This window comes from Biomphalaria glabrata, chromosome 4 (genome assembly GCF_947242115.1).
Source record: "Biomphalaria glabrata chromosome 4, xgBioGlab47.1, whole genome shotgun sequence".
In the NCBI taxonomy this organism is placed as follows: Eukaryota; Metazoa; Mollusca; class Gastropoda; family Planorbidae; genus Biomphalaria; species Biomphalaria glabrata.
This window is the reverse complement of record NC_074714.1, coordinates 22,595,073-22,621,804: the sequence shown is the minus strand read 5'-3', so window position 1 is coordinate 22,621,804 and position 26,732 is coordinate 22,595,073. Positions and strand designations below refer to the sequence as shown.

General features: G+C 33.4%; 1 protein-coding gene and 1 long non-coding RNA gene across 4 annotated transcripts; both read right to left on the bottom strand.

The window, feature by feature from the left end:
- Positions 1 to 845: 845 nt before the first annotated feature.
- Positions 846 to 6,993, bottom strand: LOC129925629 (uncharacterized). Its single transcript, XR_008777316.1, has 3 exons — positions 6,740 to 6,993; positions 3,423 to 3,482; positions 846 to 3,123 (listed from the first exon to the last, which is right to left on the bottom strand). It is a non-coding gene; the product is annotated as an uncharacterized LOC129925629 (long non-coding RNA).
- Positions 6,994 to 13,512: 6,519 nt separating this feature from the next.
- On the bottom strand, positions 13,513 to 26,445 carry LOC106052414 (death-associated inhibitor of apoptosis 2-like). 3 transcript variants are annotated; one of them, XM_056027455.1, is made up of 8 exons: positions 26,119 to 26,435; positions 20,925 to 22,322; positions 20,366 to 20,541; positions 19,991 to 20,039; positions 16,849 to 16,956; positions 16,361 to 16,474; positions 15,761 to 15,997; positions 13,513 to 15,056 (listed from the first exon to the last, which is right to left on the bottom strand). In XM_056027455.1, exons 2-7 carry the CDS (start codon positions 21,841 to 21,843, stop codon positions 15,798 to 15,800), a joined length of 1,566 nt encoding a protein of 521 aa, XP_055883430.1. In that variant the 5' UTR covers positions 21,844 to 22,322; positions 26,119 to 26,435; the 3' UTR covers positions 13,513 to 15,056; positions 15,761 to 15,797. The 3 variants fall into 3 exon arrangements, with proteins under 3 accessions (XP_055883430.1, XP_055883428.1, XP_055883431.1); XM_056027453.1 differs by having other exon boundaries at positions 13,513 to 15,997; XM_056027456.1 differs by lacking the exons at positions 19,991 to 20,039; positions 20,366 to 20,541 and having other exon boundaries at positions 13,513 to 15,997; positions 26,119 to 26,445.
- Between the last annotated feature and the right edge of the window lie 287 nt (positions 26,446 to 26,732).

The window sequence follows — 26,732 nt, the reverse complement described above, 5'->3', positions numbered from 1 at the left end:
TGGCCAGTATTACTCAGATGGGTCTTTTAAGATCTTTTATAAAAGGTAAGGCGAAGCCTATCACTTTTGCAGGACTTACTAACATTTAATGTTGCTATTCGGCAGCCCCACCAGCCGATTTAGGCACATGTCCATCTGGCATTTTCCCGGTTGCTTATATGAGGTGTAATTGTATAAACTAGTTTGGATCAGTCATGTAAGTACATTTTTAATAGATCTAAACCAACAGCAATAGATCTACCGAATGTTTTTCTTAGCGCTAATTTATGCTTTTAATTTTCTCAATATTCAATGATCCTATCACTTATCTAGACCTGTTGATCAATTGAGCGGGATGGGGAAGGGGATATCTGGGTGAATTTTACCGTAATCGCTTTAAAAATATATAAAAAGGAGGAACAACCTGAATTTAAACTCGTGGCTCATGCCTCCTAAAGCCAACATACTAACACTCTTCTGGTGAAGTGCTTATAAAAAAGAAGATTGTATAGTTATATATTTTAATAACATTTTTAAACTTACTTTAGAGCGGCGACCAATAAAGAGGATTAATTCAACTTCAGTTAAATAATTTTTTGTCCTTTATTCAAGATACGAAACAAAATAATTAATTAGCAATAGTTATCGGTTATTTTCTTAAATTGATTATTGTGTTGTCAGGTAGAGGAAATAATTGTGCAAAATTTCAGCTTAAACTGAGATTAATTGTGGGAGAAATAACGTGTACAAACTTTTTACCAGACAGACAGGTAGAGCGAGTTTTACATAAGCATTGTAAAAAGAAAGAAAGAAAAATAGATTGATAGATTGAAAGATAGATAAAAAAAATGTTGATACACAAAAACTCAGAAAAAAATTATTTATTAAATTGAATGCAAGATTTATATTCAGATACCAAATAGCAACTATTACCTACACTAAAAAGTAATCAGTCTATGCAGTACAACATTATGCAGATGATTATATTTAAAAGCGCAATAAATGATCGCATTAGAATATGTTTAGTAAATAAATCGAAGCGTAATGTAAAACAAATTCAAATAATAAATCATAATATATATCTTTTTAGTTACATAACAATATCAATATTATCAATAATAATTTTATTAATACTTTAGAAAATCGCCATGTTTAACCCGGAAGAGAATGTTTATTTTACCCGGAAGAGAATGTTTGTTTAACCCAGAAGAGAATGATTGTTTAACCAGGAAAAGAATGTTTGTTTTTCCAGGAAGAGAATGTTGCATTAACCCGGAAAAGAATAATTGTTGCGGTCATTGATATTTAGTCTCCGATTAAAAACAATTATTTTTTCGGATTTATTAATATAATAATAAGAACATCCTCCATCAGTTATGTAAGACGAGTTGTAATCATATCTAGGTATATTTTAGATTGGTCTAGAATGCACAAATGATTGAACCAGCCAAGCTAATGAGCTACCATCACAACCTTGAATAAATGTATTTTATCTAAGAGTAGATGCAGAAATACATTTACACTTTCAAATTAATAAACTTTAAAAATCAAACTATTGTGCAGCTATACATTATAGTATATGTGAAATTTCTTTCGCAAAAAAAAATAATTAAAAAAAATATACATTTTAAACTAATTAGATAAAGGGGGTTTAAAAAGTGTACTTATTTCATACTTTGCGATCTAAGGTCACATACGAGTAAAGTTCAACTGTTTCTATGGATGACGGTTAACGAGAATGTTAAGGTTCCAGCACAACGATCAACCGCCTTTGTGTTTAATAATTACTTTATTTCAAAATGAACTGGATTCTTTTATTCATTTTAAATTTATTATATATTCATGGAAATTAAAATTTGAAACATTACTCTAGTCCGCCTAACAAGCACAATGTTCAGGTGGAGATAAGTAATTAGTGAATAACCTTAAGAAATATAAATTTTGGTTTTGTACAAATTACTGTAAACATAGATTTAATACATTTTCACAATTATTTTTCATATTAGAAATTTAACACATTCATTTATTCACAGTAATTTACTCTTAATATAAATTTTGACTTTTAATTTGACTCTACAACGCAAAATGAAGCTACTAAAACTATTATATGGTTTACAATATGAATAGATTGTTACAATATAAGTATTCTATTGTACACTGAAAATGGCAAAAGGAATCATGCTCTTTATGGATTCGCCTTCATTTTATGAGACCATCCATTACAAATCACTTGTCATGAGCTGGTAATACAATTTTTCGAGGTTTAGGTGCTTTCAAATTGATTCCCATACTGGAATAATAAGCAAGTGCTATATCAGTAGCGTTTATGTCTGATTCTTGAACTGGCCTGGCTGGCCATGCTATATTCTCACATGGATGCCCAGTGACCATGGGGCAGTCTGGTGACATGAAGTAATGAACATCCTGAATGTCAGCACCCTGCGGCCAGTTTATCAGAACTTTTTTACAAAAGAAACAGATCACTGCGTTATTATTTCCGTCACCAGCATACAGAAAGCCATCGCTCGCTAGCAGAGATGCTGATTGGAGAAAGTCACTGGGGTAATTTAAAAATGTCCTCAATCTGTGGATCTCACAATTCATTGCTCTGTGTGTTTTCCAAGTGAATTGAAGAATCACTAGACATAGAACGGACGTAGAATATCTACCCCAGAGTATTGTCTTGATGATCCCTGGATTGAACACTGCTCGTCGCCTTGCCCCTGGCGTCCCAGGAGGAGGTTTGGGCTAGAATCTAAACACACTCTTACTTATCTTGTTCTTCTTCAGTTGGAGAATGTCTACAACCAATGTGCAATATGAATCAGCCTGATAGTTATTAATTCTAGTCACAAATACCTCTATACTCAAGAATTTTTTAGCAAAGGCATCTTTGCAGAGTTAGTATTCATCATAAAGCTAAAACAACAATCTCCATTTTTTTTGGAAGATTCTGAAATATTATCCTGTGTGAATTTCAATAGATCTTGACCACTTTCAACAATGAAACTTTCCAAATTAAAATATCCTTTCTTCATGTTAATTTTGTATTTTGTTTTTAAATTAGATAAAAACAGGAGATATTATTTTTTATGTAATATAAATACCGGAAACACAAAACCTCTCCTTGAATAGTCTGTGACTCTGTGGGGAAACAAAATATGCTAAGACTTATTGAATGCACGTACAATGAACTTATTAAGTAGGTCTGGAGTTAACATTAAAATACGTCTACTACAAACTTGTTTCATTATGCAGTTTTTTCCTTAAAGATACTAACTATTTTTTTGGGTCTAGAATATACTTTAAAAGTCAAACAGGTGTATTATAATGTGAATTCATATCTCTAGTTTATCAATAATGTTTTTTTTATTTCTTTTTAGTCTCTAGTCCTCAAATATGTATCTATAGAAACATTACAATTCTACTATGTCTCTACTTACTTAGATCTTTATATGCTGATGTATTCAAAATAGGGTAATTGAATACTTTGCCGTTGGTTCCTACAATGTAAATATGTATCATTAAACTATATAAAAAGTATACAATTGTGTTAATTTAATATTTTGAAACTTCATAAAAACAACAAGTATATAAATATTGTGTATTTGGGAAAAAAATATCTCTGATTTTGTAATGTAGGCCTACTTTTAGACATTTTATGAGTAGAGTTAAGAATGTTTCGGGAAATGTTTTACATATTTCGGGCATTTATTCATATTGGAAGATGATTCTAAATCCTAGCCCAAACCTCCCATAGGAAGACGGGGAATGGCAAAGGACAGATTTCGAACCAGAGAACATGGAGACAGCTTGACGACAGTCCGGAGCGCATACCACATAACCAGACATTTATTATTTTTTTTTACAAACTTAACAAAAAAGTATTAAAAAATGAGATTAACCAAGAAATAGATAGATAGAGAGAGAGAGAGAGAGAGAGAAAGAAAGAGAGAGATAGAAATAAATTACAAGAGAGCGGTGGAAAATATTATAAAGAAAACGGGCGGTGATATAAAATTTAAAATGTGTGTGTGTGAGAGAGAGAGAATGTATAGAGTCAGAGAGATAAAAAGAAAAAAGAGAGAGACACAGAGAGCGAGAGAGAAAGACAGAGATAGAGAAAGAGAAGGAAATACTTAAGAAGCAATGAATATTTAGTATTATATTTCACAATCAGTATCAGTATTAGTATTCTCCTATTAACTGGGCGTCGAACCAAGCCTATTGTATAGTCTCTGTGATAATATTTTTTTTTCTTTTTTTTTAAAACTGCAAAGCAAAATAAAATTACAGCAAAGTTTTCTCAATAACTTTCATACATAATTTATTTAACTACTTATATACATACCTGAGAGAAATATTAAAGGTATTGCTAAGTTTTTAAACGTCTTACCTTCACAAAAAGGTTAACTTAAGAATTAAAAGCGAAGTAATTATTAAAAATAAATAATATAAAATGAAAACCCGAAAGGTACTTGGGAATTTTTCACAGGTGTTAAATTACAAATTACATAAGCCCTCAATTTAAATTATTGCTCAACGTTATATTTGAATTATTACAAAAACTTAATGAAAACTTGTTTCTAAAACTTGACACTTTTCCACCACAGCATGCTTGATACAGAGACACAGATCACAAGAGAAAAGAGAAAAGGTAAAAGAGAGAATGATATAGCGAGGGAAAGAGAAAAGGTAATAGAATTAATGATATAGCGAGGGAAAGAGAAAAGGTAATAGAGAGAATGATATAGCGAGGGAAAGAAAAAAGGTAATAGAGAGAATGATATAGCGAGGGAAAGAGAAGAGGTAATAGAGAGAATGATATAGCGAAGGAAAGAGAAAAGGCAATAGAGAGAATGATATAGCGAGGGAAAGAGAAAAGGTAATAGAGAGAATGATATAGCGAGGGAAAGAGAAAAGGTAATAGAGAGAATGATATAGCGAGGGAAAGAGAAAAGGTAGTAGAGAGAATGATATAGCGAGGGAAAGAGAAAAGGTAATAGAGAGAAATATATAGCGAGGGAAAGAGAAAAGGTAATAGAGAGAATTATATAGCGAGGGAAAGAAAATAGAGAGAACGATATAGCGAGGGAAAGAGAAAAGGTAATAGCGAGAATGATATAGCGAGGGAAAGAGAAAAAATAATAGAGAGAATGATATAGCGAAATAAAGAGAAAAGAAAATAGAGAGAATGATATAGCGAGGGAAAGAGAAAAGGTAATAGAGAGAATGATATAGCGAGGGAAAGAGAAAAGGTAATAGAGAGAATGATATAGCGAGGGAAAGAGAAAAGGAAATAGAGAGAATGATATAGCGAAGGAAAGAGAAAAGGAAATAGAGAGAATGATATAACGAGGGAAAGAAAAAAGGTAATAGAGAGAATGATATAGCGAGGGAAAGAGAAAAGGTAATAGAGAGAATGATATAGCGAGGGAAAGAGAAAAGGTAATAGAGAGAATGATATAGCGAAGGAAAAAGGTAATAGAGAGAATGATATAGCGAGGGAAAGAGAAGAGGCAATAGAGAGAATGATATAGCGAGGGAAAGAGAAAAGGCAATAGAGAGAATGATATAGCTAGGGAAAGAGAAAAGGTAATAGAGAGAATGATATAACGAGGGAAAGAGAAAAGGTAATAGAGAGAATGATATAGCGAGGGAAAGAGAAAAGGTAGTAGAGAGAATGATAAGCGAGGGAAAGAGAAAAGGTAATAGAGAGAATGATATATATAGGGAAAGAGAAAAGGTAATAGAGAGAATGATATAGCGAGGGAAAGAGAAAAGGTAATAGAGAGAATGATATAGCGAGGGAAAGAGAAAAGGTAATAGAGAGAAATATATAGCGAGGGAAAGAGAAAAGGTAATAGAGAGAATGATATAGCGAGGGAAAGAAAATAGAGAGAACGATATAGCGAGGGAAAGAGAAAAGGTAATAGCGAGAATGATATAGCGAGGGAAAGAGAAAAGGTAATAGAGAGAATGATATAGCGAAATAAAGAGAAAAGGAAATAGAGAGAATGATATAGCGAGGGAAAGAGAAAAGGTAATAGAGAGAATGATATAGAGAGGGAAAGAAAAAAGAAAATAGAGAGAACGATATAGCGAGGGAAAGAGAAAAGGTAATAGAGAGAATGATATAGCTAGGGAAAGAGAAACGGTAATAGAGAGAATGATATTACGAGGGAAAGAGAAAAGATAATAGAGAGAACGATATAGCGAGGGAAAGAGAAAAGGTAAAAGAGAGAATTATATAGCGAGGGAAAGAGAAAAGAAAATAGAGAGAAATTTATAGCGAGGGAAAGAGAAAATGTAATAGAGAGAATGATATAGCGAGGGAAAGAGAAAAGGTAATAGAGAGAATGATATAGCGATTGAAAGAAAAAAGATAATAGACAGAATGATATAGCGAGGGAAAGAGAAAAGAAAATAGAGAGAATGATATAGCGAAGGAAAGAGAAAAGAAAATAGAGAGAATGATATAGCGAGGGAAAGAGAAACGAAAATAGAGAGAATGATATAGCGAAGGAAAGAGAAAACGGAAGAGAAACACTTGTAGAAAGGGAAAGGAAGAAAATAAGACCAGACACAGAGAGACAGGCGAAGACAAAAGAGACAGCGAGAGTAAAGAGAGAGATAGAAAGTAAGAGATAAATAGAAAGAACATTAAGCCATTAACAGTTATTACATTAGAAGTAACCATAAAATAAAATCATTACTTGATAACACAAGAATAAGTAGATAAAACAATTTTGGAACGAACCTTGAATAGTCAATTGATACCATTAAAATCACTACACGAATAACATATATTAAAAAGAATAGGCCTAACAATAAAGAAATATTTCAAACATCTCCACCAGGAAATATTTATGGTAATGACGTTTTTTTTAGCTAACAGAACGTACCAGAACGACATGCCTAAGAAAAAAAATCAATAGACAATACATTTGAATTGATCGATTGGGACGAAGCTATCTCGTGATTACTAGACTATGACAATACACTCAGGACTACTAATGGCTCCTTTCTATCTTACGAGGACATTACCCAATGATATAGTTAGGTAGGATTAGGCAAAATACAAAAATAAAAAATAAACGTTTTTAGAAAACAAAGCTTATATTAAGTGTATCAATTAGTTTGGATCAGTCATGTAATTACATTTGTAATATGCCTTATCGACAATCTATAAAGGGGACTTTTTCAGCGTATAGAAATTCATTCAAATACTATTTTAGTCAAGGATTAATTTAGCTTATACCACCACCTCAGTCAAGAACTTTTTAATTCCCTTGTTTGAGTTGACAAACAAATAATTTAGTAGTTTATTAACTAATACTTAACATTTTTTTATTCATTCTTGTGTTGTCTAGTTTGCCACTCTAGACATATTTACAATAATCATACTCAGAAATCATTTAAAAATTTAAGCAGCAATGACACAACGTGTCAACTAAACCTTTTCATTCCTGAAGGGCGTAGTGGCTGAGTGGTACAGAATTTGGCTTTCAAAACGTAAGGTATTGGGCACGACTATCAGTGAAGGCTAGGATTTGTATTTCGAGAATCATAGGACGCACCTGAGTCTACCCAACACTAATGGGTACCTGGCATTAGTTTGATGAATGTACATGACACACTCGTTAATGATTATCTTCGACCATAGATCTCGCTTTAATTGTGTGACAAGTGCGTAATTATTATCATGGATCGCCTACCGTTGATTGATGTTCTCTTTACAACGCTAATCTTAATCCTAGAACGTTTTCCTTCTAAACACATTTAATTAATCATGACCAATTCATTGATTTGTTAGTTTTCATTGATCCATGTGTTGTCATCGATAATGCAGAGTTTCGACTTAATCTGAGAATGTGAAGCGGTTAAAATAGCGTGTCAAAATGTTTAACTTACAACCAGACAGACAGACAGACAGTGAGGTTGAGCGTTTCATCAAGAATATATGAAGGATTAAAACTGAATGTTTGATAAAATTAACAGAGTTAATGTCAAATTTTAGGCTAATGTCTGACGAAGGATGACGCGATCTTAAAATTTAAATATGTTAAAAATATAGGAAATTTGTTGACCCTATACATTATAAACATTGAATTCATTGAAAACATTGAAAAAAGAAAAAAGGGCAACATTAAGCCAGTGAGCGTTAAAAGGTCTACAAAGAAAAAAAGTATTCTCAATATAAAATCTTAGTATTTATGAGAAAAAAAATAAAGAAAAATGAAAAGTAACAATATTTTTTTTATTTGTGTTTTAGATATTGAATTTGATTTAGTTGTATATCTTAACTGTTTACTAAAGAAAATTATGTGGGAAACTACAATAGATTGGGAGGGGAGAATCGGGGAATTATTACCATGAAAAATCTATTTAAATACTAATCTTAAATACATGTAAATACATTAAAACATATAACTGAGTTTATCTTCAATTATTTTTGAAATAGATAAAAACTGTTGTGAATGACAAATCTAATAAGTGCGTATCCAAGTGGGAGGGGGTGGGTTAAAATATTATAATTTTAATTATTCATGTTTTATTTTATTATTTCGTTTGAATTCAAAACTATGAAAATAATACAACACAGTTTTCCCACTAAACATGTGACAAATAATAAACGAACATATAAAAAATCGAACTGTCCTAACCAATAAATCCTATATATGTCATTCTTCTGTGGTGAAAACCTGCGCGTGTTTGACCTCCCTGCGAGACTTCTTCGCTATTTGCATATTTATTATTTTACCCCTGAAAAGAATTCATGTTTACTTCAAAGTTTTCAACAATTGCCGCACTTCCTTTTTTTTGTGTATAACCTTTAAGTTTTCTAGGTTTCATGTTAAACAATTGGAATCTCAGATTGAGAATCAGATCGACAAAATTTATGAAGTTTAAAATATCAATAACTTGAGTAAGCAGTGTATTGAAGATCTTCCTACGTAAAGGACAAACTAGAGAGAGAGAGAGAGAGAGAGAGAGAGAGAGAGAGGGCGAGAGAGAGAGAGTAAGCTAGTTTTTGGTGTATCCTTGTAAAATAAATAATAAGTTGTAATTTTTTTATGTACACGTTCGTATTTTTTTAACTTGTTAACACATTTTCTAAGCTTTTCAGTTTGTCATAAAACTAATTTCCAAAAAGAAAGCATTAGACTTTCACTCTCTGACTTGCAACTATTTACAAACTAAAAAGCTACTAACTAGTGGGAATATAGAACAAAGGATGACAAGATCAACTGCCACTCGTTGAGATGTTGTAAACATTTATGTATAATTCTTTTTTTTTATTTAGTTGGCAATAGCGATGTTTAAATTAGCGTCCTTGACATTGTTTTGTTGCCTTAAAATTCTCCAATAGTATTTAGAGTATTTACTATTTGTTTTACATACATTGTAAACGTGCATCTTTTCCACTATCTTATCTTATCTTATATAATACAGACGTTACTTCAAAAAAGAAGATGATTACCTCCTACGCGTCATGCATTTAGTCATGCATATTAACCAATGACTTAAATTCTGCCAAGTCACTGATTTTCCTGGCTAGCTCTGGCAACCCATTCCATGCTCTAATAGCACTAGGGAAGAAGGAGTGTTTGTACAAATTTGTCCTAGCATATGGGGCCAGGAATGTGCCTTTATCTTTGTGTCTTTCAGAGTATTTTATTAAATTTTGTTTTTGTATTTGAAGATTATGGTTCAGTGTTTTATGTATAATTGCTACTTTACTTTTGAGCCTTCTGTCATGAAGGCTTTCTAAATTTAGTGATTTTACTAAAGGTGTTACTCTAGTCAAATGTGAATATTCGTTTGTTATGAATCTCACTGCTCTATTTTGTGTCTGTTCCAGTTTCTTAATGTTTTCTTGAGTTGAGGGGTCCCAAACGGAGGATGCATATTCTATTATTGGCCTAACCAAGGTTAAATAACATTTTAGTTTTATGTTGTTATTTGATTTATAGAAATTTCTTTTAATAAATCCTAATGCTTTGTTTGATTTTTTTGTAGTTTCATCAATATGTGGATTCCATGACAGTTTTTCATTTATTATAACACCTAGGTATTTTGCGTTTTTAGTCTGTGTTACTGGTTTGCCATGAATAAGATAAGTGGAATTAATTTGTTTTAGTTTTTTTGTTACTCTTAACAACTGACATTTTTCTGGGTGGAAAGACATGCTCCAATTTGATGTCCATTTCTGTAATTCATCTAATTCTCTTTGTAAAATATCTGTGTCTTGTGTTGTTTTTATTGTTCTATATATTATGCAATCGTCTGGAAATAATCTGACTTTTGTTCCTGAACTAATGCAATTTGGTAAATCATTTATGTAAATTAAAAATAGTAGTGGACCCAAGACTGTTCCTTGTGGTACACCTGAGTTTACTGTTATCGGTGTTGATTTAGAGCCATTTATTATTACAGTTTGTTCTCTCCCTATCAGAAAATCTTTAATCTACTGATGCAGTGGACCATTAATGCCGAAATATTTTAATTTTTTAAGCAAACTATGGTGGTGAACTTTGTCAAAAGCCTTAGAAAAATCTAGTAAGATAGCATCTATTTGTTCACTATTATCTAAACCTTTTGAAAAATCATCAATTAGTCCTATTAGTTGTGTTTCACATGATCTATATTTCCTAAAGCCATGTTGGTATGGTGTGAGGACATTATGTTTGTCTAAGTGGTTTATGATGTGCTATATATTATGTGTTCTAGGATTTTACATGTGATGCTGGTAAGCGATACTGGTCTGTAGTTTCCTGGCTCAGATTTTTCTCCTTTTTTAAATAAGGGGGGGTGACATTATCTTCTTTCCAGTCCTTTGGTACTCTGCCCAGGTTAAGTGAAGCCTGAAAGAGTATTTTGAACACTGGGGCTAGCTCATTGCTTAGTTCTTTGAGTAATCTAGCTGGAATACCATCAGGTCCAGATGCTTTATTTGGTTTGGTGTTGGCTAATAGTTTTTGAATTCCATTTTCTTGTACTACTATATCTTCTATGTTGTCTACTTGGTTCAAATTCAGTAATATATCTTTGTATCCTGGGGCTGAGAATGCTGATGCAAAGTATTTGTTTAGGATGTTTGCTTTAGCTTCATTATCAAGGTTTCGCCCCGAACCCCACTAATAAATAATGAGCTGTAGATGTCAGGTGAATGCGTTTCAGCAGTGCAAAAATGCAAGAAAACGCTTTTGGCTTCGGGGCGACAGCTGTAGATGTCATGAGAATGCGTTTCAGCCGTGTAAAATGCAAGAAAACGCTTTTGGCGTCGGGGCTTCGCCCCGAACCCCTCTTGGGAAAGCTTACAGAGCTTTCTCAGACCCCCAAGCTTGCAAGAGAAAGGCCTCAACATGACTGTTTTTTTTTGTTTTTTTTTTCGTTGAAGATTGCGAAACAATCTTATTTTATTTTCATATATATATATATATATATATATATATATATATATATATATATATATGTGTGTGTATATATATATATATATATATATATGCTGTATGCACGGTTATGCATAGGGTTAGGGTTTACTAGGCGTTAGGGTTAGGGTTTGGAAGAAAATCGCCCCCCCACTCTAAAGTTCTGGATCCCCCAGTGGTGTGGAAACACAAACACAAAATCGATCCCCGAAGTGGTCCACCCAGGCAGGCTTCAATATTTTCAGAAAGAACATCCGAATGAAATTATATCAAAGACAAATGAGAGATAAGAATGGAGAAAGAAGGTTGACAGATCTTGTGTAGTGCCCCAACGGTCCAGCAGATCAAAGTATTGGTGAAAGTGAATGCAGAGTTAGATGTGAACCTGGTCTAACTAGTTCCCCTTTAAGACCTTGTGGTCTATAGGGCAGATGATGTAAAGTTCATCTGTTTTTGTGGCCTAAGGTTAACGAGGGTGTCATGTAGCCAGCACAACGACCAACCGCCTTTACTTTTCCCTAACTAATGTCAGGTACCCATTTGAGCTGGGTGGACTCAGAGGCGCCCAAAGAGTCCGAAGTTCAAAATCCCAGTTTTCGCCAGGTTTCGAACCCGGGAACCCCGGTTCGGAAGCCAAGCGCTTAACCGCTCAGCTACAGCGCCTCCTATAACCTAACTGAAGTCTTATAATTGGTGTAATTGTTTTGAAAAGTCACTATCTCTTATTCGAATCCTAAAAAAATTTGCAGAAAATAAATTAATGTGTAAGAAAATGGAGTTTAGAAGATTACTATTCTTTTAAAAATGGGCCTGACTTATAATGCGTACTGAATAGCTTTTTCTCTTTAAAAAACTGCTTGCATAAGTGATTTAAAAAATTAGATTTTTCGCGTTCAGTTAAAAAAAGTAGCCGTTGGATCAGAACTTTGAATGGTCTAAAATATTGTGATGTCGGATTTTCGATATCTTTTCTAGTTTACGCGAATTAAACGGGACGGACGGACAGACGGACAGACATTTCACACAAAACTATTAGCGTCTTGACCCCTTTCAGGGACTGCTAAAAATATAACACGAAAAGTTTTTTTTCATTTCAAATTCTCCTTTATGAATGTGATTTTGTCTATAATTTTCTTTGCGTAATTCAATATATCAAGAACTTTTTTTCAACTTAGCTGGCACAATCATGTTCTTACTTAACAGTTTAGCTTTTTTTTTTTAAACATAAGACGGGAGCACAAAATGTTCATGTATGTTGAATACCAAGAAATTTGTGTCGAGAATAGACATTTCAGCTGAAGTTATTTCAGAATGCAAATACACATTAAAGTAGAGGGTTGGAATATTTATAAGCGTGTTCAAAATAGCCTTTTTTTTGTACAATACCTCTATTCAGTTCAGAACTACATGGCCGTTTTCGTGTTAGGAGTTTGCAAGCTAATAAGATTAATTATTGAAATAGGGAAAAAATAGCAACATATTTATTTGAGACCATGGTGCACAGTTTGTCATAAAAACAGTAATTAAACGTAAATGAGTAAAATATGTTTAAAAGAAGAACTATAATAAGTCAATACGTTTTAAAGAATATGAAAAAGCTAAACATGAAATTTTATTTCATCATACATGTCAATGTTTTGGTTTCGAGTTAAAACTTTAAATGTTTACTTTATGCGCAATGTTTTTTTGGGTGCTACGTCATAATTGTTTACGACATCAGCTGACACTTTTTTTGTTGTTGCTTGTCGTCATTTCAAGGTTATTGAAATTAGACGTGTTTTTTGGACTGAAAAAGATTCTAGGCTTTTAAAGTAAAAGATAGCCTAAGCCAGAGCTGGATTTAAGGGAGGAAGGACCCCCCCCCCATTTTAAAATATCCAAATTTCGACAGGTCAGAAACTTTAGTTTTTACATTTAACATTATTAAATTATTAATTTATATATATGTTTTTTTTTATGTAAGTATAAAATATTTTAATTGACTTTATGTTCGACTGTGTGTGAATTTTTTGGTCTGTCAGACTGGACCTAGAACAAGATTCAATTTAAATATTATACACGAAAATTGTAAATTAGGTCACACAACAGAAATACATCATAAATTGATATCTTGAAAACAATTCAAATATAATATCGATGATTAAATGATACATAATTATACACACATTAATGTATAATAAAATTGTATTATATTTATTTTACAAATGAAATAAAAAGATATTTATAAAGTAATTAAAATATTAAATGACACACAGAAAGCTACAAATATATAATATTTTTATTTTATTTTGGATTTAATATGTGGAGGATCCGGGACAGAATTTTTGTGAAGACACGTATAGGCCTACTTTTTTGGAAACTTATAATAAAAATCCGCTTATAAAAAATACTAATACCTAAAAGCATAGCATATTGTAAAGAAAGAAAGTACTGTAAATGAAATTTAATTTTCAATCGTTATAAAAAAAATATCTATGTAATATTCAGATTTTAGTAAGAAAAAAAAAAGTCTTATTTTAGGGTTTGAGCAATGTAGTAAATCCGGAGTAGATCTAAATTACAAACACACTATAAGCGGACAATTTTGAACTACACAGTGTTGCCAACTGAAAGATTTAAGGCATTGTTGGTCAAAACATTTAAGTTGCTGAAGTCTAGACAAACATGAAAAAAGAATACATTTTACGTTTCAAAAAAAAAAAAAAGAAAGACAAGGGCAGGTCCTAACAATTGTGGGGCTCTATGCGAAAGGTATTGTGCGGGACCCAGTCTGGGTAGGGATAAGGATCATTACTGAAAATTAAGATTAGAAAATAAATTCGTCTTTGTATTTTATTCATTCTTTAGAAAGTCACGATCAAATAAAAAAACAATCGCTTTTGATTTTTTTATAAGAAATCGAGATAGATTTAGATCTATGTTTATGTGCCAGCTTTTATGAAAGTAAATAAAGTAAAGGAAATTACGGTTTTGGTTAAAAGTTGCCTTGTTAATATATTTTTATTAAATGAAGGCTGACAATGCCTTTTTAAATCGCGCATAGAATTGGCGTTTTTCATATCGATTAACACCATAAAACGACTACTTTGTCTATTTTTCAGGAAATTTTCATGAATTTGGTTTAATTTAATAGCTTACACCTAGAATTAACGCGGGGCCCACTGTGGCTGCAGCTAATGCCGGCCCTGATAAAATGTTTCAGATGTTTAACAGATTTAGGATAAAAATAGGGCTTTATTTCGAGTCTGTAGATTTATGAGGAATACAGTATTTCCCGTGATCTTCTGTGACAAACACTGATCGAGCATTCTGGATGCCATACAGTAAAATGAATAGACAATTAACCTTATCATGAATATAAATTCACCCCAACAAAATAGAAAAAAAATCTGACTGATGATTTTACAAAAGAAAACTATATATATATATATATATATATATATATATATATTTATATATATATATATATATATATATATATATATATATATATATATATATATATATATATATATATATATATATATATATATACTTAAGCAATATATTATAACGTAACATTGTTATTTTACAACTCAAAACATTTATGAGCCATCCACAGTAGAGGTTTTCACATTTCTGTCATCCATTCAACAAGTCACACTAAAGATATAGATATATAATAATAGGGACTCAATTCCTAGACATTCAATACATAAACACTTTTCAATGCCTACCATTGAAATAGATAGTGTAAAATGGAATGTTTATTATAAAAGATTTTGTTTCTTATAAGTTATCATCACATCCTCTCGTGCCGAAACGGCTGCGTCAAAACATCCCGAAACCATTTCAACAAATATTTTTATGCCGCAATGGCCATCCCATATTATAGTCTGAAAATACGGTTATTTAAAATCTTGATTTGTTTTAATCTATGCTCTGCATTGTGAAAACTATTTGCATTGTGGCTTTGCCTTTAAAACGTTATTGTGTAAATTTTACGCTTTTTTTTTCTCCGGAAGAACATTTAATTTATAATACAGGGACCTTTCAAAGTAGATCCTATAGAAGTAATGTACCAGTGAGCTACTGAAATCATTTTATCCACCTGTTCTTGTTTATTGGACTTTAACTGAAACAGAACATTTATTTTTAATTTTTAGCAGATGGCTTGATATTTTTAATTCTAGTAAAATGTTCAGGTCGACGAAGAACTATTGAAATGAATGTATGCAACCATTCACAACTGGCGATAATGCAGCAACAAATGTATTCCTTTGTTTCTAACCGCCTATTTGTATTTAATTTGATTTCATTAAACTGACATCACGGTCTTTAAATATAAATCTTTAACATTAACTAACAATATGTATCCCACAGTTTTCGGTGATTAAAAAAACTTTACGAGATAAAAGCTCGTACTGTTCCTTTTATATTCATTCTGCACACTGGACAATCCTTCATAGCTGTTGCACACTCCGTGCAAGAGACCAGGTGACCACAGGGGAGAAAGATCACTGTTACTTCCTGATCCAAGCAAATCTTGCAGACGATCTGTTGGCGCAATTCATTGTTTTTCTCCTTAAGATGAAGAAGCTTTTCTAGTAAAATAATAACAAAAAAATATCTAACATACAATGTAAATGATATGAAATTAGAAGGTAACTCTATATGAATTTGAAATATAGAAACTGGCTCTAAAAGTGTATATTCATTCATTTCAAAGGTTTTAGATATATTCTTTGTGTTACCAAATTTGTAACTTAGAAACGACACTAAAAGTGAAAAACACACTCTTTGCAAAGGTCTTACACATATTAATCATAAGAGCCTCTGATGCATTTATTTCTGTAACAATAGATTCTCTAGTTTCCGAAGACTAGATAATATTTAACATTTGTTAAAATTATTTTACCTGTTTAATATACAACAGAACGAGAAGTATACATCTATTTGATACCTACCTAAAAGCGTTGACGCTGTAGAGTCTGTCCGCAGGAATTCATCAATTGAATTAATTGGCTCTTTTATATCTGAGCTCAGTTTGTCGAGAATAACATCCGCAGACAAAGGGATGGCTGAAGGATTTAAAATAGATTGCATTCAATATGGTTTTACAGAGCTCTTCTGTTTTGTATACATACATACATACATACATACATACATACATAGATACATACATACATAGATACATACATACATACATACATACATACATACATACATACATACATACATACATACATACATACATACATACATACATACATACATACATACATACATACTTACATACAGACATCATACATACATACATACATACAGACATCATACATACATACATACATACATACATACATACAGACATCATACATACATCATACATACATACATACGTGCATAGAGAGGTATATTTGTATACGGAAAGATGGCTCAAAATGTCAGCACTTACTCGCTTCTTTAAGTGATAATGCCACTTCTAGGACATCATTCTGTGGGTATCCCAAGGCTGTGACTGCTGTCACTGCAGGGTCTCTTTTTAACGTGTCTCTGTTACTTCCTAATGTTGAAACGTAGGTAGACTATTAATACATATCTATCTAAAAAAAAAGGAACATAACAACCTCTCTAAATGACTTACAGCGCATAAACTAAAACCTTATAAAGAAATAGTCATACCAACAATTAAGATCACTTATTACTAAATATGTATTGTAAGCCTAAATAGTGCTCCATCATAAGAATTTAAATATTCACAATACGTTTTAAATACTTTGTTTGTTATTGTTTTCTTCTTTTATTCTTCTTCTTACTCGTTAATATCAGTCTACATTTTATAAGTAATAAAATGCCCTGAATGAAGAGGAAACGACATATACAAACGTGAGGGCGATATAAGTCAACCTAGAGTACAAATGAGGAAAATCAAAAGAGGAAGATTGATCGAGATTTGGAGATAAATTAAGCCATGACAAGGATAACAATGACAATGTCTTCGATTCCAATATTAAGGATGAGTGCAGAGTTTCACATGACAAAGATATTACATTCGAAAATCACTGTTGTAGAAAAATACTTTAAGAGTAACAGTTGATCTTCGTATGAACTTTAGTTAGTTTCCCCTTTGCATTTTAAAATGTTTTAATTACTTCTTGCATATTTATGTTATTTTTGCAACCAAAAGGAAGAGTTTAGTGTGACAGGTGGGGAAATGTGACGTGTGTTTGGCACGTTTTATGTCTAGGGGATGATTATTTTTAATGCTATCACACCCCACTTATCAGCATATGAATCGGGAGCAGACACGCAACGAGACAAAGCAATGAAAGATAGATACAAAAGTTAAAATAAAGGATATTTATTTACATAAATATACATATAATAATAAAAAGGGGGAGGGTTTGCATTTATCTCTAGTATATTCTATGTTAAATCATCACTCTTGCACATAATAAGAGAGTATGTCACTTTGTCCTCTGACTTAGCTGGTATTCCTGTTGATGTCGCAGCTGGCTGTGTCCTGGCTTGAGGTTCTGCAGCTGGAGGTGGCGCTCTAGCGGATAGAGGGACGCCGGCGATATAGTTCTTGTGGAGTCTCAATCCCCAAAATCTAATATCTGTAGTGGGCACAGTAGGGCGGGTGGCCGGCTACCGTGGGCACAAGGTTACTGCGGGCAGAGCTGATCTGCCGTGGGCAGCGTAGTTGACAGGATATGTCCAGTGAGTTGCCGAGGGTTGGCGTAGCTATGACGTCTCGCACAGATCTGACTCTATAGGGACGTCGCGCCTAATAGCTTGACAGGTGGGCTGTCGAATAGGCGGGCAATGCCGATAGCGCCAAGTAGTAGAGTTGAGTAGTGTCGTGTAGACACTGAACCGCAACAGCAAATAAATAGGCAGGTCTCAGTAGGACAGTGCAGTGCTGGATAGCACTCAGCACATAAATAGGCAGACACCTGAGGGAGGCTGCGGATAAACAAAGACAAGTTAGGACAAGTCTCTCATGCATCTTATCGATGCCCTCGACTGAGGTGCATTCGTCAGATTGGTAAAATTGCTTTAGAGCATAATTGGGAGAAGATGACAAATGGGGTTTGGAATAATAGATGGCTGATAGTAGCAATATAAAATGTACATAAAAGGGAAAGTAATAATATAAAAATGTACATAGCAGGGGAAATAATAATCTCAAATAAAAACCACAGGTGGATAGTGAAAGAAAAGGGGGGGGGGTGAGTTGGGCGGTGGTCAGTGACCGAGACGCTTTGTTTGCATATGACCGTGGGTCGAGAACAATGGAGCGTGCTTGAATGTCCCTTCAAGCGGCGCAACTCTCCTTAGAGTAAAATGAGTAAAGGGGAGATAATTCCTATATCTTCTCTAAACGCAGTATCAGTGCGCTAGTAAAATTATCACGGTTGTCAGCCGAGATAAAGAAAATAAAATAAGATGTACAAGTATATACATGGTTGCATCAACTATCAATCGAGCAACATAGCATTAATAGATTAATGCAATACATAAATAAATACATAGGACATGTTTATGTTTTCTACTTACGCCAGTGAGAAATACACAGTGCACTAATTAAATATAAATGAACTAAGCAAAATACACATGATAATATCCAATGGAAATATACACAGAGTAATTAAGATGGAACTTGTGATTAAGTTCGGCTTACCACCAGGTATTCCTCTAGGAGAGAGAATAAGTGATATAGTCCAGACTCGATAGATCAGCTCGAATGAAAAATGAAAGAGAGTCTGATTTGAGTTGGTTTACTTTATATATGCCTGGGAAATGGGGGCGGACACAGGAAACGTCCTAGGCTAAGAATTAGCTTACACGTGGGTGAAGTCCGACAAGCGTCACACCTTGGAGTACCACGCGGCGTATTGACCCGTGTAATCTCTTAGATCAAAGAGAGACGTGGGGGGAAGAGTGACCTGCATTCCACCCAAGGGGGGGGGTCAATCGCGGCGGACATCCGCGGATAAGACTAAAGAGAACGTGTCTATCTTTTCCCCGGTTAAGGGCAGATAAATGAAAGGACTGGCATAATTTTCTCCAAGGTGGTGTCAACCGCGACCGTCCTTCAGACATCCGGCGGGCAAGATAAAAGAGATTGTGTGTTTACCTTTCCCCGATCAAGGGCAGATGAATGAAAGGACGCGCTTTAGCTATCTCCAATGTGGTCAACTAAGTCTAGCCTGGAGCGGAAAAGGTGGTGAGGGTGGAGAATTCAGGGGTAGGATGGGGAAATAATTAAAATAAAATAAATAAATAATGAAAAATAATAATTAATGCTGTGATAATTTAGAGTGACTCTGACAGCGAGTTTTTGACTTGTCACATTTAGAAGTTTGACACTGCAGAGCTTCCTGTATAAATGATTATCACATACCTTTTTAATACATTTCTTATTAAAAATGTATCGATTCTTTACACCTAATATTTACCAAAAATGACGAGCTTTTTATACTTTTATAATTATTATATAATTATATATAATTAGATATATTAAATTAAAATAATACTCATATGCATATTTAGAAACTCTATTTATTTTTTTACACATGTTTTCCACTCACCAGGTGGAACAAAAGATGGAAGTTTGTCCGTTATCACGGCCACGGTAATCTGGTGGAGAACACGAGAAATGGTTGTACGCCTTTTAGTGAAGAACGCGGGACACGACAATAGAACAAGCCAATTGTATGTGTACATTAAAATATATGTATAGTGTGACCTAATAGTATTTTAAAATATCTTATCATGTCTGTACAGATAGCATAAATAAATCACATATTTATACAAATTAAAAAATATATTTACACATTTTTAAGTCATATTCTATTACATAACAAGATAACACAAAAACGTTTGAATATTTGAAATATATGATATTTACAAACGCTTATTATACTTAATGATACATTATAATACTTTATGATACCATATGATACCTTTTCAAATTCTTTGTTTAAATCCTGAACTAGATCTACAAAAGAATTGCCCACTTTTTGTTTTAAGAAAGCGCATTTCGGGAACCATCTGGTGTGCTCCACCCAAATATCATCTTCATCTTCCCAGTTACGTAGACCGCCTCCGCAATGAAAGCATCTCGTGCAGTCTCCGTAACCTTTATATGTATAATAAAAAAAATAGTTTTAAACAGAACTCTTTCTAATTTGTTTGACATAATGAAAGACAAAAATAGCCTACAAAACAGCATTTGAAAAAAAATGGAAAATACAGAAATGAAACTAGATCTAAATGCTTTTATAAGTGTCTAATATAGCTCCCGTTTCTTAAGCGGCACTATATAGAAGCCTTGTCTTATGAAGAAGAATAGCACAGACTAACACACATACATACATGACCTTCAAAGTTATAAGCGATAAGTTGCATTGTTGGATATTTAGTTTATTAGATTCAAGTCTAAGAATTCATTTCTCAATAAATGATTGGGATAACATCAAAACATTATTCTATGTCAAAATAAAATAATAAAAAGAGCGTTACCTGCGTAATAGAATCCCGCTTCAGATAGTTCGTGTGCGGTGAGGTGATGATCCCTTGGCCAGGAAGAAAACGTTTCCAGACGTTTTGATTTTAAGGCATATTCAGGACGTTTAGGTCTGTCCGTGACGATGCCCAGCTCTGAATATGTTGGACCATGGCCTGAAGTTGGTGTCTGTGGATTGGATGGTTCCGAACTGATAGAAGTGTCAGTAGAATTCAGTGAAGCGGATATAGAAGAATGGCTGTCACTTGGAGCTGTAGAAACTGAAGTTACAGGAATTCCATTATTTGCTGTTTGGTCTGCATGACTGCTACTGTTGGCAGCATACGTCGTTGACGTTGAAGCTGCTAAAAAACTATTGCTAGAAGCAGCGTTCAGTAAACGTGGTGCTTCAAAGCTATCATTGCCGAGCGCAGTGGTCGCCGAGCCTGAAAGCGTATGACTTCGGGGAGAAGGTGTCAGAGTTCTTGAGCTCTCAGGGTTGAGAATTCTGGGATCTAGTGTTACTGATGTTAAGGATGCAAGACGGCTATTATGAGAATCATTTTCTTTTGAAAAACCAACTGCTCCATTACTAGTTGTGCTAATTGGTGCCGATATAGCACCTTGAGCCTGTAATGACCATGGGGCATTATCGCAATATACACCAGTGACCAACGGGCAGAATGGGGATTCTAGAAAATGAATGTACCTTACGTCGAAATCAATCTGCAAATTTTCTTTCTTCATGTGGCAGAACTGACACTGAACAGTATCACTGGTACCATTTCCAATGTACACAAACCCATTAGCAGCCAACTCAATGGCTGACTTGTTGGCCGTCACAGGGTATGCAACAAACGTACTAAGCCTAGATAGTTCTATCCGTTTCTTCAAATCTAAACAGTTTTTTGATAGCAATGACTTGCACGTTTGCATGCTATATTTTGGGTTTGGAGGCTATTAATTTTAAAACTATTTTACAACAAGATAAATAACAATTTAAAAAATGTTTTTCTTTTGAGTACACAAGTGAAAAAAACTATATTTTTGTCAATAGTGTTAACGCTTAAATCTAGTCAAGAACAGATGCGATTTTCTGTGAGTTCTTCTTCTCTGAAGTGAGTTAAGATTCATTCTAATTATAATTCTATCATCTTGAGGACCCTTGCAAGGCGACGTGCTGACACTGTCGATACTAAGATACAAATTTAACAACATTATAACACTAGCGGAACTCTGCTGCATCTCTTACTTTGGAATGAACAAGAATTGAATAAAGCCACACACAAATGTTTTTATTTTTCACTTTATAACTTCTTTCTTTTTGATGCGATTCAAAAAGCACAGATAGAATTCTGTAAAATCAAAATCTTTTTAAAAAATCTAAGTAGCTTGAATGGAAAGCTTTTTGTTGCCTGAAATATGAACAATTTACAATCTTTATTTCAAGTGAAGTAATAATTGTTATTAAGTAAGTTATTATTCTAATTAAGTAAGTCTAAGTAATAATTGTTTAGCAATAACAATCAATCAGTCTATCAATCAATCAAACATTTAATCAAAGTCAAAATAACAAAATCTATCTATCTATCTATCTATCTATCTATCTATCTATCTATCTATCTATCTATCTATCTATCTATCTATCTATCTATCTATCTATCTATCTATCTATCTATCTATCTATCTATCTATCTATCTATCTATCTGTCTTATCTAACTATCTATCTATAAGTTTATCTATCTATCTATCTATCTATCTACATATCTTATATTTATTCGTTATTGATGTATTTCTTATATACTAGCTCATATTAATGCTTCGCTACGCTATGCCCACATTATTACAAACCACCACATATAAGCAGGTCTCGCTACCCCTATCTCCCCCGCTGTCGGTTCCATTGTTTGTGCGCTGAAGTTTTGCAAAATCAATATATCTGAAATTATCATCCACATTTAATAAACGTTAGCACTTAATGGCTACTCATGGCCTAAAGCTGAGAATCAAAAAATCGGTGTCACCAAACAACGAAGATATTAAAAAAAAAGAAGCTTAGCAAAGAATTAGGCAACTCTGCAACAATCGCTCCTTAGTCTTGTATGTGGCCAGATTAGGTTAGACTCACAGGCATCTTTAAGTACATTGAGAATGATATTATGCTCATCCTTGACTACGAAGGAAGATATTGTCATGAGCATATGGAATTGCTTCTTTGCTAGATATGTTTCTTTTGTGCACCATAATAGTTTGGATGCTGTTTCTAAGGACGCGCTATGTTGGCGTCATTGCATCTTTTTGTTTGGGTAGCACATGTGAGCTTTCTGCTTGTTGTTTTTCCCCAGTATTGGGTAAGTTAAGTTATTTTAATTTCTTCGTTATTTTGTAGCTATTAGGTCGTTGTCGTTATAATCATGTGAATGGCGGTCACAAGGAATGAATATTTTTCTGTTTAGGGACTCAGACTTGGGACTCTGCTGAAAGCTAGCCTGATCTGCAGTTACATGGACCCTACTGGGCCATTATCCATGGCATTGGGTTGTGGATATCACGAGCCCTGAGTGGACCGTTTGCTCTGTGACGAAGGTGTACTTACCTTTTAATAATGTAAATTTACTCATATCGTATACGCCTTGACTTAATATTACTCACTATGAATAACCATCAATTATGTCATTTTTTATCACTGCTTCATCAAACCTTTGTTTTGTTTTGTCTTATACACTCTGAATGTCAACTAGTGCGTGTTTCGGATGTTCCTTCTGAGTTAGAGTTGACCTACGTTTAAGTCCAAACCTCCAGCAGGAATACGAACGACAGTCCATCGCGCGCACCACACTACTAGGCAGCCATCCGATATATATACATTTATAATATTGAATTAAATGACTAATTACATTTTCTCTAGTCATTTAGTAGTCTTCTATGTATTTAAATAATGTGTGACAAGGGAGTTGATTGATAGCTAAGTCTCGTTCATGGCCTCAAAGAAGTAGTCTTTCCTTTTGGTTTTCTAAGTCATATAGGCTGCAATAAAGTGGGACAAAGTCTACTAGATAAAATGCTGGATTTCCTATTGAATTTAGTTTTGATAATATGAATAATGTGAATAAAAATATACGCATAAATATGAAACGCATTCTTTTTTTTTTTTGTAGAAAAAAAATGTTTTAGTCCAAAATAATTTTCTCTTGATGAAATGATATCGATACACATACACAAACACACACACACAACATTTTAGTCCAGTGCCAAAATAACCCATAATAATAATAATAATAATAATAGTAGCCTATATTGCCCTATAACAGTCGAACCAGAGATAAATGTTACATTTCTAAGTAAAATCCTTTGGGTTATTCTGGATACGTGCGATCATATGAATGTATATATCATATTGTATGTGTTGATTTTGTGAGTCAATATTGAACTCGTAATAAGGATTATATTTGGTAATTAATTAGCTTATCCTACAGTAGGAAACACATTTAAAAAAAAACACCAAAGTTTGAGATAAATCTCTACTAATATATGTTGTTAGACAGTTTGTATTTTTAGTTTACGTAGAGACGCACCATAGTGGACGGATTTTTAACATGACTAGTGACGCTTGGGATTAGTTGGGTTGGAGGCTTCTTAGAGACAGAAAATCAGTTGGTGATAGGATTCTATAGGGTTAGGACGTATTTTATTGACAGAGACATCGACTGTGGCTTTTTGTGGATTAAACCTAATTCAAACTGTTCAACATAGTTTCCGACTCGTCTCTTCACTGTTACAACAGGTGGTGTTTGTTTACTTGTGAGTTCATCGCATTGTAATACACCCGCACCAGAAACCCAGACATCTTCAGAGGAATTTGTTTATAATCTGACAGGCATCAACAATTAACTACAAGACTGACAGGCATCAACAATTAACTACAAGACTGACAGGCATCAACAATTAAATACAAGACAGACAGGCATCAACATTTAACTACAAGACATACATCAACAATTAACTATAAGAGAGACAGGCATCAACAATTAACTACAAGACAGACAGGCATCAATAATTAACAACAAGAGAGACAGGCATCAACAATTAACTACAAGACAGACAGGCATCAACAATTAACTATAAGACAGACAGGCATCAACAATTAACTACAAGACAGACAGGCATCAATAATTAACAACAAGAGAGACAGGCATCAACAATTAACTACAAGACAGACATGCATCAACAATTAACTACAAGACAGACTGGTATCAACAATTAACTATAAGACAGACAGGCATCAACAATTAACTACAAGACAGACAGGCATCAATAATTAACAACAAGAGAGACAGGCATCAACAATGAACTACAAGACAGACAGGCATCAACAATTAACTACAAGACAGACAGGCATCAATAATTAACAACAAGACAGACAGGCATCAACAATGAACTACAAGACATACATCAACAATTAACTATAAGAGAGACAGGCATCAACAATTAACTACAAGACAGACTGGTATCAACAATTAACTATAAGACAGACAGGCATCAATAATTAACAACAAGAGAGACAGGCATCAACAATTAACTACAAGACAGACAGGCATCAACAATGAACTACAAGACAGACAGGCATCAACAATTAACTACAAGACAGACAGGCATCAATAATTAACAACAAGACAGACAGGCATCAACAATGAACTACAAGACAGACAGGCTTACATCACAATGTACATATACATGTTAATAGACATAATTTTCAAACTTTATCATTCCAAAATAAACAATCAAACAAACAAAACTCTGATAATAAACAAAGTCTAGTATTAGACACTTAGTTCAGTTTAGAAACCACTGTAGTAGACATATTTTGAACGCGACATTTTAGTGACGACATTGGCATTGGGTTAGAGATGATTGATTTAGACTTTTAAGACAGTTACTGCTGGGCTCTTAAAGGGTTAACATCATTTTAGTTCCTGACTTGACTGTGAACCATTCTGTATTAAAGTTTGTTTATCTATTTCATCACGAGTGAACTGGGAATTAACCCTTTGTATTCTGTTTGTATCGAGGTACAGTAAAAATACATCAAGTGCAACTCACAATAGAAAATCATAACCTCCCTTTCTTAATACAGGGAAGGTTAAAAAAACATAATATGCTCTCTTGTAATTAATCTAAATAATTATTCTATATAAATATCTAAAGAGTACCTTTATTTGGGTCAATCTCTTGATACCACAACCAAGTTCACCGCTTACCGCTAGCCGTGTGTCAAACTGTCATGGTTTTTGCTATGTTTTACTATTAATACTAACACGCTGTCTACAGGGAAAAGGAGTTCCCAATGCTTATGGTGTATGCTGACGACATTTTAAAATATGGTGTCCAAAAATAAGCACGCAAGTCACTGTTTTCTTTAAGGCTATATTGCGTAACAGCATTTTAATATCTGAGATAATTATAAGAAACACGTAACGGCTGTTATTACCACGCATTATTTCACTTCAGCAGATGATGTCATAACAATACTTTAAGAATATAATGTAATAATGAAATATATTGATCTATGAGAAACTAAACAAAAAATTACATTTTCATACTAATTTTTAGCACTCCCCGAAACAGCCGATATTAGTTTTGTGTGGCCTGTTTGTCCCTCCGTCTGTCCGTTAGATCTCAGAAACTAGAAAAAAAAATTGAAAACCGTAAATCGAGATATTTTAAACCTTTCAAAGTTCTGATGCAACGGCTACTTTTGTTTTTCGAAAGTGAACCTTTTAATTTTTTAAATTAACTATGCAAGCAAATTTTTAAATACAAAATA

Bases quoted from the DNA above. Each gene is read 5' to 3' on its own strand.
- LOC106052414 (XM_056027453.1), bottom strand. From the start codon at position 21,843: ATGCAAACGTGCAAGTCATTGCTATCAAAAAACTGTTTAGATTTGAAG. The intron at 20,040-20,365 runs GTATCATATGGT...GTTCTCCACCAG, and splicing joins TAAACAAAGAATTTGAAAAG to ATTACCGTGGCCGTGATAAC. The intron at 16,475-16,848 runs GTAAGTGCTGAC...TAAATCCTTCAG, and splicing joins ATTATCACTTAAAGAAGCGA to CCATCCCTTTGTCTGCGGAT.